The 14,356-nt window shown below is 35.0% G+C and overlaps 1 protein-coding gene across 2 annotated transcripts in view; it reads right to left on the bottom strand.

The window, feature by feature from the left end:
- Nucleotides 1-255: 255 nt before the first annotated feature.
- Nucleotides 256-14,356, bottom strand: part of gpd2 (glycerol-3-phosphate dehydrogenase 2 (mitochondrial)) — a 39,697-nt gene continuing 25,596 nt past the window's right edge. Inside the window, exons 12-16 of one of the 2 annotated variants that reach the window (XM_067374882.1) lie at nucleotides 9,874-10,032; nucleotides 7,014-7,126; nucleotides 6,815-6,893; nucleotides 4,999-5,097; nucleotides 256-2,699 (exon numbers count right to left, since the gene is read on the bottom strand). In XM_067374882.1, the coding sequence (XP_067230983.1) occupies nucleotides 2,574-2,699; nucleotides 4,999-5,097; nucleotides 6,815-6,893; nucleotides 7,014-7,126; nucleotides 9,874-10,032 (576 nt within the window). In that variant the 3' untranslated portion in view covers nucleotides 256-2,573. The remainder of the gene's footprint in view (nucleotides 2,700-4,998; nucleotides 5,098-6,814; nucleotides 6,894-7,013; nucleotides 7,127-9,873; nucleotides 10,033-14,356) is intronic. The other variant, XM_067374881.1, reaches the window with a different exon arrangement.

The raw sequence follows: 14,356 nt of genomic DNA, 5'->3' as shown, positions 1-14,356 counted from the left end.
AAATACAAATGACACAACTTTAGAAATGTTTTTCTAGCTGAAAAGTCTTTGATAACGTCAGTATCATTTTTGATTTAAAAAATGATTTTATAGGTGGACTATCCCTTTAAGGTACTTTACCAGGCCCTCTGCTTGATTTAATATGCATGCAGTGTAATTATATCGGATTCAAAGGGCTATTCCGACACCATCTGAAATGAGGATTAGACATTGGGATGCTAGTTTAATTGCATTTTGCTAGGTGCTGATCACACTGGAATGGGCCGCACTCATCTCACACTGTCAAAGTGTCTATACAGGGATTATTAGGCAGGCGTATGAGGAGATGCCCTGCTCCTGAAAGACCTTCCTGGCTCAGACACCTATTAATCAGCTATTTTACAGCGTAATACGTTCATAAGACATATAGTGGTGGCTTTAGAGTCAATTAGTAGACATCTTCCATCAAAATGAATTGCTGGGGGAAGAAAACAGTGTTTGTGCATGCTTACGTGAGAACGAGACATCACGTGTTTCAACTGCCATTGAACATTTATGTGAGAAATATGAAGTCACTGAGCATAATGACAGTCACTCACATAATAAAGACATGTCCAAACAATGCAGAAGGCAACCAGATACATTTAATTACAGAATTGTGTTTTTCAGGCTTTGCATAATGATTGACTGTACATTTTTTCTTACAATATGAATTTCTTTCAGTCGGGATCAGGCTGAAATTACATCCTGTTGGGACAAACAATAAATTAGTTTAACTGCTCCAGCTTTCATGCGCAAAAGCTGACAAGCCTGACAAACAACACTGATCCTAGAAGATCTTCTGTAGCTTAAAAAACCCCAAACATATCATGATGGACTGAACAGTTTAACTAACCAAAGAAGATTATAAAATAGGAGCAGCTTCAATGCACAAAACACTTTACAGTAAGATTTCATTGCTTTAGTTAACATGAACTAAGAATGCGTCTTAGTTAATGTTAACTTCAGCATTTACTAATACATTATTAAAATCAAAAGTTGTATTTGTTAACATAATGCACTGTGAACTAACATGAACAAACAATGAACAGCTGCATGTTTATTAACCAACATTAAAAAAGATTAATAAACACAGTAACAAATGTATTGCTAATTGTTAGTTCATGTTAGTTAATACATTAATGCTAACAAATGAACCTTATTGTAAAGCGTTACAAACATTTCTTTTAAATCATCAAGCTTAAAACATCCAAGTTCATTTCAAAGCAGTTTCCCCCAGCTCAAAGTCTGAAAATATACATAGACGTCTAAATATAGAAAAATACATAACCATGTTAAACCACAAAAAATACAGTCAAATAAAAGATTGCACTCTATTAGTGTGTGTCGGATTGTGCGTTTTGACATGCAAAATTCATTAAGTGTTTTTAAGGGATAGTCATCAGTCATCATTTATATTATTTCAAGCCTGTATGCCTTTCTTTCTTCTGTGGAACATAAAAATGTCAAATTAAAAATAAAAATTTTGAGAAAAGTTTCAGTGTTTCTTTTCCTGAAAGTAGTCAGCAACATTCTTTAAAATATCTGCAGAAGAAAGAATTTCTTACAGGTTTGGAACAACATGAGGGTGAGTAAATGACAGAATTGTTATTTTGGGTGAACTATCCCTTTAAGAAGAAAGGCACATTAAGTACATTCCCTGTTATCCTCTACATCAAGTGTACAGTTAAAATATTTTCATATTATTTCATGATAAATGGATAACCAATTACTTTTACAGGCAGGGTTTTACAAGAAGCATTCTGAAGTGGAGATTCAACTGTTCACGAATTTGAATAAGTTCAACATTTAAATGAAGTGCATTTCATCATAATCTGTAAAAACCCTCTTGTTGAACCAGAGCCAATGCAAATTCTCAAAACACTGAACACAACCTGGTTAAGACTAATTAAAATAACTGATCTGTATACAGGAATACAATTGTATACATTCAACATAATGTCATTGATTAAAAACGTTTGAGACAAGAATAATCAAAAGTATAATAGATTATGAATAAATATTTTTTCCTTATACGAGTGAAATAATAATAATAATAAAAAACTAGTTCAGAACAGTGAAAATTAAGCACAGTGTAAAACAGCAAAACTCACATCCAGTGCATCATTTAGCTCAGATGACACCAGGAGCCCTTGAATCTCACCTCACTGTGTTCAGTAGCAAATCAATAAAATGGCACAACAGGATAAAGCTGCTCCGAGAAACATTAAAGAGACAATCCAGTTCACATAACATGGCACTGCATGCATTAGATAAAAATATATACTCTCAAACATACTTTGAAATATTTTTAAAGAATATATTCTGCTCTGATAATATCTTTTTCATTCAAATAAATTTAAACAAGCATGCTAAAACAAAAGATTTACAAGATTTTAAAAAACGAGTGTTGTCAAAGGCAGCCAGATGGTTGGGTGAGTTAATGACTTGAGAGGATGTGCTTGTGATCTGACCGGCGTGGGCACAGCGGTCAGAGCTTTTTGGTGTTTATCCAACTATGCTGTCTGGTGGATCTTTTGGTGTGTAGTTGGGATTCAAACGCCGCCTCCACTGCGGTCGACTGAGACAGGTCCTCTCAGATCCAGCCCCTCCTCGGCCGTCTTCATCAGGATAGCCAGACGACTGTCGGAGATTTGGCCTCTCTGGACCGCACTCATGAGCTGAACCAATCAGAGAGGTATAATCAAACAGGTGATGGTAGCTTAATGCTTACAGACAGACTTTTTTTATATATTTAAGCTGAAGAGGCACAATTTATGATACCATTATTGATTTTAAATACACCTCCATTGAAAAGTTTGGGATCTGTTTTTTTATGTTTTTGAAAGAACTAAAGGATGAATTTATTTGTTCAAAAATACTTTTGAGTCACTATGAAATCAAAATGGACAATTCTTTTTTTCTCTTTTTTTGATCTGATGTTTCGGGACATGCGTATGAGCGAGTGAAAACATAAATTTTTCAAATAGTTAAGAGAGAGTTAGTTACTTTGCTTCATGACCATGTGGTCCTTTGCAATGATGTCACATCCTGTCACATGATATTGACCGCATGACTTGATCCAAAATGATCCCTTTATATTGGTTACTCCAATTGACTTCAATGATATTCATTCTTTCTCATAACAGAATGACTTCTACACATAATTTTAATACCATTTTGCACTATGTTGATATATGATGTTAAATTATATATATAAGAATAAATATATACATTTATTACATTTTAAGATATTTTAATCACAAATTAAATGGCTGTATTGGCCTTTGGACAGTTACACAGAATGACCTTTTGTCACTTCAAAATCTTTAAAATACCTTTATATGTAGCAAAATATAATTAAAACCTTTTGGATTCAATAAAAGAGATCTAGTTGTACTACCTTACATACTGTGGATGTCATATCTTTGTTTTTTATTATTATTAAGGCCTTTGGACAAAAAAAAAATGACTGGCCCATATACGTCACAATAGGGAAGAAAAGACAATCACAACTTCCGTTTCATTCCGTCTTATACTACAAAATATTATGCATTTATATACACTACAATTCAAAATGTTCTATTTCAATATTTTTTAAAATGTAAAATTTTCCTGTGATCAAAACTGTATTTCGAGCATCATTACTCTAGTCTTCAGTGTCACGTGATCCTTAAAGGGTTAGTTCACCCAAAAATGAAAATCAGTTCATGTGAGTACAGTGGTTCAATATTAATATTATAAAGCGACGAGAATATTTTTGGCGTGCTGCTTCAGGAAGATTCGGAGCAAAAATGAATCAGTGTATCGAATCATGATTCAGATCGCGTGTCAAACTGCCAACGGCTGAAATCACGTGACTTTGGCGCTCCGAACAGAAGATTCAATACACTGATTCATTGTGCTCCGAAGCTTCCTGAAGCAGTGTTTTGAAATCGGCCATCACTACATAAGTCGTTATTTTGTTTTTTTGGCGCACCAAAAATATTCTCGTCGCTTTATAATATTAATATTGAACCACTGTACTCACATGAACTGATTTAATTATTTTTTTTAGTACCTTTATGGATCTTGAGAGAGGAAGTGTCATTGCTTCCTTAATGAAGGCCTCACGGAGCCATCAGATTTCGACTAAAATATCTTAATTTGTGTTCCAAAGATTAACGAAGGTTTTACGGGTGTGGAACGGCATGACGGTGAGTAATAAATGACAGAATTTTCATTTTTGGGTGAACTAACCCTTTAAGAAATCATTCTAATATGTTGATTTGGTCTTCAAAAAAACATTTCAAGAAAATTTCAATGCTGAAAACAGTTGTGCTGCATTAGAAAAATACTTTTTATAAATATTTGTAACTTTTTTAACTATTAATCAATGCTTCCCGTCTACTATCATACAAGCAGTCATTGTGATAAGTGGCATAAATCCCCCCTCAAAATTGAGTCTCTATCAGTAAATGATTATACTAAGAGTACGATATTCATTTAAAATATGTATATCTTTACTATATAGTGCAGGAGTATTCAATTTAAGTTCCAAGAGGAATTCATTCTCTATACAATAAGTGATGATAGAATTTCCATTTTGGGGTTTTAAAGGTTACTGGTTCAAACCCCAGAAAGGGTGATTATTACTTTTAACACTTTTCTTTTGAACCACATATATTAAACTAGCTGATGTTTCATTATGGTGAAAAAAAAGGTACAGAATGGTGCTGATCATTATTAATTAACAAACTCTAGAGACACCAGATCAACTTCATACTCATTCTGACATAGGTATGAGATTTCAGAGCTATTATTCATGGTGAACCAGTCGGCTTATGACAAAACATGGATGTACTGACATGTAGATAACAAGCACTTTTATTTTTGAGGATTTCACACCTACAACTACAAATCCTGCCTGAAAACTAAAGCGACACTAAGATAACCTATAGCCTATAAATAGCCGTTATTACGGGTTCTAATGGTTCGTACCTGTAAGAACTCATCCAGTTCCACTTGTCCGTTTTTGTTGAGGTCCACCTCGTTAAGGATCTCGTGGAGGGCGTTCTCATCAATATGAATGCTGAGTTTCTAAAAGAACACAAATCAGTGATAGAATCAGTATCAGAGTCAGGCTTAATGAAAATGTTAAGGACTGCATGAGAACCAGAGACAATGAGAGCTGAGAGAATGAAAGCTAATAAGCAATTATTTAAAATCGTATTCTTTGGTGAAAAATACAAACACATGTTTCATTTATGAAACCGTTGCTCTCCGTTCCACCAACGATTCACACTAAAAATGAATTTTGTTCAAGCGGAAGATGTTTAAGTATAGTGTTAGACTATACTTTGGAATCATTAATATGTAGCCGGCGTTCAGACGTTAACCTGGAAGCGCTGCACTGTGTTTACTACGTCAACAGCATAGGAGAATGACAGGGAAGTGATGAAATTGTTGAATAAACTCGTTATTTTAATTTTATTTTGCGCACAAAAAGTATTCTCGTCGCTTCATAACATTAAAGGGATAGTTCACCCAAAAATGAAAATTTGATGTTTATCTGCTTACCCCCAGGGCATCCAAGATGTAGGTGACTTTGTTTCTTCAGTAGAACACAAATGATGATTTTTAACTCCAACCGCTGCCGTCTGTCAGTCAAATAATGCTAGTGAATGGAAACTTCTGCTATAAGAGTAAATAAAACTTGCTTAGACAAATCCAAATTAAACCCTGCAGCTCGTGACGACACATTGATGTCCTAAGACACGAAACGATTGGTTTGTGCGAGAAAACAAACAGTATTTATATCATTTTTTACCTCTAATACACCACTATGTCCAACTGCATTCAGCAGTCGGTTAGTAAGGTCTGATCGCGCTCTGACAACGACAGTGATGTCTCGCGCATATACTCCAATGAGAGCAAGACATCACTGTCGTTGTAAGAGCGCGATCAGACCAGGTGTATTAGAGGTAAAAAATGATATAAATACTGTTCGTTTTCTCGCACAAACCGATCGTTTCGTGTCTTAGGGCATCAATGTGTCGTCACAAGCCGCAGGGTTTAATTTGGATTTGTCTATGCAAGTTTTATTTATTCTTATAGCAGAAGTTTCCATTCACTAGCATTATTTGCCTGACAGACAGCAACGGTAAACATCAAATAAACATCAAATTTTCATTTTTGGGTGAACTATCCCTTTAAGGTTGAACCACTGTAGTCACATGCACTATTTTAATGATCACTTTACTACTTTTCTAGGCCTTTAATGATGATAATTTCGTTGCTTTCTATGGGGGATAAAAAAAGCATTTTGGATTTCATCAAAAATATCTTAATTTGTGTTCCGAATATGAAAGAAGGGTGTGGAATGACATGAGAGTGAGTAATTAATGACAGAAATTTCATTTTTGGGTGAACTAACCCTTTAAGGACTCAGACAGCAGAAGTTTAATGCACGGATCCAAATACAATTCTCCCAATTGTTTATTCTCACTTAAGCCTAGCACTTGGCCTACTCTGATTAACTACATGAATGTTATTAGCCAATCGTGCAAGAGCTCATTTACATATAATAAGTCTTAAAGGAACAGTATAAAAAATTATCAAAGTGGAAAATGGTCAAGAAATTATAACTTTTTTTGGTGCAAAACCTTAACTAACATTATGGACTTAAGGGAAACAATATTGCATGTAAAAAAAAAATCCAGAGGTAGAATATGGTTGTTAATAAGTAAAAAGTCTGCCTAAAACTAACAGTAACTGTATTTAAAAAAAAAAAAATTACATTTAGATTATAACTCACCTCTAGCACTTGCTGGACATCCAGTGTTGTGATAAAGCCTTTACTCTCCTTATCAAATTTGTAAAAGCGCTTCTTAAACCTGTTATTCATAATAATGACAATATTAGGAGAGTGGGAGATGTAAGTATACACTTACACACACACACACACACACACACACACACACACACACACACACACACACACACAGATCCTATACCTTGTCACCTCTTGGGCAGTAAGTGAGATCTCTGTAGTCTTGCTGAGCTGCTCAGAGCGAGCTTTATAACCCATCTCCAGGTGCAGGAACTTCTGTGCTGCCTCCAGTTCTTCCTGCAGACACACAAAAACACACTGTGCATAACTTTCCAAAGGATCAAATGGAAATACAAATGGATACAATTTATTTTTAATAAATTATCTATTTCCTCTGATCATTTCAGTCTGATCGTAACAGTTTGAGTTATGTCACTGCATTTGTGTGTGCACTTACAATGCACTACAGTGGCAGAAAAATAGTGGCAACAAGTGGAAGAAAATGGGTGAGATTCACAGAATAAAGCATAAAAAATAAAATCTGTAATAAATAAAATTGTCTTGTTGTGCCTTTAGATGTCTGAATCTGAATACAACAAAAGATGGTCTTCATTTTTTATATAATACTGCTGGGGCCAGTTGCATAAACTTAGTCACTACATTAAGACTGTGTCTTAAGAACTTGTTTGACCAACTTGCAGTTAACCAAAGGGTAATCAATTTTATTTATCCAATTCAAATTACACCAATCTACCTTTTTATGTAACAGACTTTAAAAAATTAGGGCCACTCTTCAAGAAAAACACTAGTGTCTTAACTTTTAAGACTAGTCTAAGTGGTTTATGCAACCGGCCCCTGTGTTGTCAAAGATGCTCTTTGAAACTAAAAGCAGATTTTATAGTTGCAAGCCATTAAACAGACATCCTAGACTAATGACACCTGCAATGATTAGTCTAATATTAAAGCATGCATTTGATGTAAACTATAGATCTACATAGTATTCACATACTGTATGCAGTTCATAGAGGGCACAATTTATTATATAATGTATTAGGCCTAATGTTACAGCATGAAATAATACCCTATTACATTTTCAGAGGCGGGTTTAAGTTATTGGGAAATAAGCAAATCTCCAGGCCCCGCGATCACGCTCCGGGTGGGGTTCTCGAGCGGTAGTAATTGAGGTGTGTTTTTGGCGTAACGTGCAATTAACCAATCAGAGTCTCATCTCCCATCCCTTTAAAAGCCAGTTGCGCTCGCACCATGGTGGATTCGCTATTTACATGGTGGAATTTGCAAGCGGAAAAACTGAACGCTTCTCTTTTGAGGAAACGGATCTGCTCTTGTGCGAGGTTAAAGCACATAAGCAGACCATCTATGGGACAAGCTAGATTCCTCCAAAACATTTTTATCTTTATGCACACAATAATAATCTTTTACATTGTAATCCTTTTATTTTTAATATCTGGCATGTTTGTGTGCTGCTGCGCATCCCTGTGTGTGTGTGTAATAAGCAGAGTGTACGCGCGTTGTGTACCTGCATATAGGCGCATCTTACTAATGTTCTCTTTAAATAACAAAAAAATATTGACTTTAGAGCAGGTTTTTGTCGGTCAATGGGGCAGTCATTTTAAGTTGCCTCAAAATAGCAACACGCCAACAATGCACCTGAACACACCTCGTTTTCAGACCAGCATGCCCATTGGTGCACAAATGGGTGCAAATGCATTTGCTGTTTTAACAATGTGGCGCAGGATGTGAAAATGATAACTGCGTCGGGCTGAAACTAGCAAAAAACGCTTGCGTCGTGCCTGGCCTTGCATTGCGCTAAGTGTATGATAGAGCCCTTAAAGCTAAACATTTTGATCTTACAATTTTTTCCTCTCAAATGCGAGTTCTGACTATATAACTCGCAACTGCAAGTTTATAACCCAATTCTGAAAAAGTTGGGGATATAAACTCGCATTTCTGAGAAAAAGTCAGGATAAGCGAGTTTATATCTCGCAATTTAGATTTTTCTTCTCTGAACTGTGAGATATAAACTTGAAATTGCAAGAAAAAAGTTCAAAACTCACATTTACCTCACACATTTAAGAAGGCATTTCACGTCTTCAAGGTGCATCAATCAATTAATCTCAATAAATAAATAAATAAGGGGTCAGAGAGAGGGTGGAATATGAAATTATTCATATAAAAGTAAATTACAGTTTTATATTTTCTCTTTTTTTCTATTGCTAGAAAAATAAGATTGAGAATGTTTCAGGAGGTAAAAATGATTCAAATTGTTTCAAAGTGTTTTAAACAATTGAAACACTGCAACATGAACGTTCCTGCAATGCACAGGCTGAAAATACTGCCTTGCCTTTGCAGAGCTGCGATATACCTGCGCTGAATCAAGGCTCCCAGCAGAGCATTGTGTCTGTGTCCGTTCATGTGTGCGATGGGTGTGGTGCACCTGCATTGTGAGCAGATCTGAGCGCTGAACTCATGGGAACCGAACAGTATCAAAGCAGCACAGCGATCGGCGCTATTATTAGCGCTTCTGTTTATCAGACAGGAAACCCACGACCAACGTGCAAAAGCTGGAGTAACTCTATCACCTCCTTACAAACGCACTACACACACACTCCCGTGAGCACAGACGTAATAGCCATAGTCATCTAGAGGTGTTGTGCTGGGCGTTCATTATATGATTGAATTGTGTTCTTATCCTGATGTGGAGACTCCTTGTTAGAAAGACAATTTAGGAGTCACACTAACAATAGCTGAGGTCTATTATTAGCGGTTGCCTAATTTAACCTGGCTGAGACCTTTAGCTTTTGGTCAGGACAAAAAAAGTTGTGTTCAGGGCGAGGGTAGCAGGTTTGTACAATCAATTTAGGAGATAAATTCCATAAATCACTTTATATATTGCAACAAAAATGTTCAGATGAATTTGAATTGAGATAAGAATTCATTTACACTCTTAAAGTGGATTCAGCTTTTTAAAAAATCCACATAAAATGAGTTTCTAAAGAATATATACCATGATATAAATTACATACTTTCTTTTTTTGCTCGGTCCACTGCAGTTCTTTGCCCATGATCTCAACGATACGTGGCAGAGCCTCGTCTGCAGCCTGTACGTTCAGAAAGCCCAGTCGTGTTCGGCGAGCGATCACATCGATGGCTGTACATGCATACTCCTTTATAGCATACTGCACCTAAATCCAGACAGAAGGCATCACTTTCACTCTTATTTACCTGCAGTTTTTAAAATTTAAGACCTTTTTAAGACCTGCACAAACAAAATTAATACCATAGTTCCATTCACAACAAACACATAGAATCTCAAAATAAATCTTGTATCTCAGATTCTATTACTTAATTAAACAGACCCACATTCAACTGCAAAACAGGGCAATGCAAGTTTAAAATACGTAAGATGTTTAATTCAATATATACATATGTTTTGACAATTATTTATGTACTAACATATGAATACATATGAATTAGAGATCGATCCATATTGGATTTTGCTCATGCAATAATAACGTGTTTAAATGCGGTGCTTTTAATTATAAACAAGCCCAAAATACATTGGGACTCTTATTTTAAAATACATATATGTTACTACTCCCAGCTGCTCATTCATAAAGATGAGGGAGATTAAATATGCACTCTTGCAACCGTCTACAACATATTATTATATAAACACCTTATAGTAAACATTGTCATAATTCATCAACAGCAGATATTAAGCAATCACTTGGACTAAATGTGCGGTAACTGTTTGCAAACTGCTCTGAAATCATGAGCATATTTAATTAATACATTGCCTTTAATGATCACATTATTAGGCCGTATAGCGACTCCTATTTTTTCTCCAAATTTAGGACCTCTTAAAATGGTAATTAAGACTTTTCTTGTTACATTCAAGATATTTAAGACGTTTTATGACCTTAAATTTGGTCAATCAGAAGTAAAAAAAATCAGAAACTTTTGTAAACAGTATGATTTTCAGCAAATTATGCTAATACAGTGGTAAATTTGGATTTTATATATAGCCTTATGATAAGTAAATGATTCTCATATGGACTGGAATGAAGTATGAAGTATGCCAAACCGCAGTTTTTCGTTTTTAAAGAAATTGAAGAGATTAGAAGAGATAGCATTAGTGTAAATGAACAGAACTATTCCTAACACGTTCACTGTGGTAGGGTGAACTCTTACTATCAGCCCTACAATTACCTGAATCAATACATTAATTAAATAACAAAGCATGAACTTTTCAAAAATGTAAAAATTAAATCATTTTAAAGTGAAAAGCTTTGGAAAAGAAAAAAAAAAAAATATATATATATATACCACAATGAATACTGTGTCTCTAATGTATGGAAGCTTTCCGCCACTAAATAAAAAATAAAGAAAGATAATTGCAACATTTTATCTCATAATTCTGACTTTTTTTCTCAGAATTGCGAGAAATAAAGTCAGAATTGAGAGTTATAAACTCCCAATTTGCGAGTTATACAGTCCCATTCTGAGGAATATATATCTTTATATCTCACAATTCTGACTTTATATCTCGCAACTGACTTTCATATCATGCATTGGACTATATGCACGTGTTACTTCCTGGTTGTAGTTAAGCCAGCTCGGGCACTTCCGGTGAACTGTTAGCAGTTCATTCTGTAGTCGTTGTACATCGACACAAAACCATCTATGGTTGACTTTTTAATGTTGTATTTATATTTTAATGCAGTTATTACATTTACCTAATTTGCCAATAAACCAGTTTTATAGATTGCAATAAAGACGAAGCTATTGGGACTGTTTAAAAATGCCCTGTCTGTAATTAGACACGCACACACATTTTTTCCTCAGCACTTCAAATGTTATTTTTAATGCGATGACCACAAACATAATTTGTTCATCCTTCTGAGATTGTCCCCATTGTAAAACCGAACTTAAAAATGTAGGAAATGTAATATTTGATAAAAAATATTTGCATTTGCGCACATATCAGCCATTTCCTCTAAACGTTTTTCACTTCGTTTTTGACTAAATATTAAACATTATAAAATAACTAGGTTTGAAAAAACATTTTGTCAATGTGAAGTATGAAATACTCACAAAATCTTATGGGAAAACAATAACTTTTATTGTGAATTAATTACACAGAAAGCGAGCACCGTGCTCTCCTTTTGTAATCACAGCAGCTGTCAGTCAGTGCAGTGCAAGATCAATGATTTCAGCACACTTGTGAAAACACACATTTTATTCAATTAATCTAACTAAAGTGCACAATAAATATTGAGGTACGTCTTTATTTATAATTTTCTAAGCTGTCTTACGTTTGAATAACTAAATTAATGCTATGCCTGACTATTTAAAGGAACACTCCACTTTTTTTGAAAATAGGCTCATTTTCCATCTCCCCTATAGTTAAACAGTTGAGTTTTACCGTTTTCGAATCCATTCAGCCGATCTCCGGTTCTGGCGGTACCACTTTTAGCATAGCTTAGCATAGTTCATTGAATCTGATTAGACCGTTAGCATCGCGCTTAAAAATGACCAAAGAGTTTTGATATTTTTCCTATTTAAAACTTGACTCTTCTGTAGTTAAATCGTGTACTAAGACCGACAGAAAATGAAAAGTTGCGATTTTCTAGGCTGATATGGCTAGGAACTATACTCTCATTCAGGCGTAATAATCAAGGAACTTTGCTGCCGTTCCATGGCTGCAGCAGTGCAATGATATTACGCAGCGCCCGTGAGCCCCTGCTTGCACAGGGAACGTGCCTTGCAACCATGGAAACGTTTGTGAGAGACTCTGCGTAATATCATTGCACTGCTGCAGCCATGGAACGGCAGCAAAGTTCCTTGATTATTACGCTGGAATGAGAGTATAGTTCCTAGCCATATCAGCCTAGAAAATCGCAACTTTTCATTTTCTGTCGGTCTTAGTACACGATGTAACTACAGAAGAGTCAAGTTTTAAATAGGAAAAATATCAAAACTCTATGGTCATTTTTAAGCGCAATGCTAACGGTCTAATCAGATTCAATGAACTATGCTAAGCTATGCTAAAAGTGGTACCGCCAGAACCGGAGATCGGCTGAATGGATTCGAAAACGGTAAAACTCAACTGTTTAACTATAGGGGAGTTGGAAAATTAGCCTATTTTCAAAAAAAGTGGAGTGTTCCTTTAAGTGACTATATTCTGATTATAAACTAAGTATTACACTACTGATGCTCAACACACCAGCAAATGGCATCTCACCGGAAGTTATCGAGCTGGCTTATATTAATGCGGAAGTTCTAAAGAACGCTCCGTGCATATAGTCCATTCTGACTTTATATCTCACAATTCTGACTTTATAACTCGCAATTGACTTTATATCTCGCAATTGACTTTATATCTCACAATTCTGACTTTATATCACGCAATTCTGACTTTATATCTCGCAATTCTGACTTTATATCACGCAATTCTGACTTTATATCTCGCAATTCGGACTTTATATCACGCAATTCTGACTTTATAACTCGCAATTGACTTTATATCACGCAATTCTGACTTTATATCACGCAATTCTGACTTTATATCTCACAATTGACTTTATATCACGCAATTCTGACTTTATATCACGCAATTCTGACTTTATATCTCACAATTGACTTTATATCACGCAATTCTGACTTTATATCTCGCAATTCTGACTTTATATCTCACAATTGACTTTATATCACGCAATTCTGACTTTATATCTCGCAATTGACTTTATATCGCGCAATTCTGACTTTATATCTCGCAATTGACTTTATATCAAGCAATTCTGACTTTATATCTCACAATTGACTTTATATCACGCAATTCTGACTTTATATCACGCAATTCTGACTTTATATCTCACAATTGACTTTATATCACGCAATTCTGACTTTATATCTCGCAATTCTGACTTTATATCTCACAATTGACTTTATATCACGCAATTCTGACTTTATATCTCGCAATTGACTTTATATCTCACAATTCTGACTTTATAACTCGCAATTGACTTTATATCAAGCAATTCTGACTTTATATCACGCAATTCTGACTTTATAACTCGCAATTGACTTTATATCAAGCAATTCTGACTTTATATCACGCAATTCTGACTTTATATCACGCAATTCTGGCTTTATAACTCGCAATTGACTTTATATCACGCAATTCTGACGTTATAGCACGCAATTCTGACTTTATATCTCACAAGTGACTTTATATCACGCAATTCTGACATTATATCACGCAATTCTGTCTTTATATCTCACAATTGCCTTTATATCTCACAATTCTGACTTTATATCACGCAATTCTGACTTTATATCTCGCAATTCTGACTTTATATCTCGCAATTCTGACTTTATATCACGCAATTCTGACTTTATATCTCGCAATTCTGACTTTATATCTCGCAATTCTGACTTTATATCTCGCAATTCTGACTTTATATCTCGCAATTGACTTTACATATCGCAATTCTAACTTTATAA

The sequence above is a fragment of the Chanodichthys erythropterus genome, chromosome 21, assembly GCF_024489055.1.
Source record: "Chanodichthys erythropterus isolate Z2021 chromosome 21, ASM2448905v1, whole genome shotgun sequence".
NCBI classification, from domain to species: domain Eukaryota; kingdom Metazoa; phylum Chordata; class Actinopteri; order Cypriniformes; family Xenocyprididae; genus Chanodichthys; species Chanodichthys erythropterus.
The sequence above is the reverse complement of the archived record's forward strand: the minus strand, read 5'-3'. Positions and strand labels throughout refer to the sequence as shown.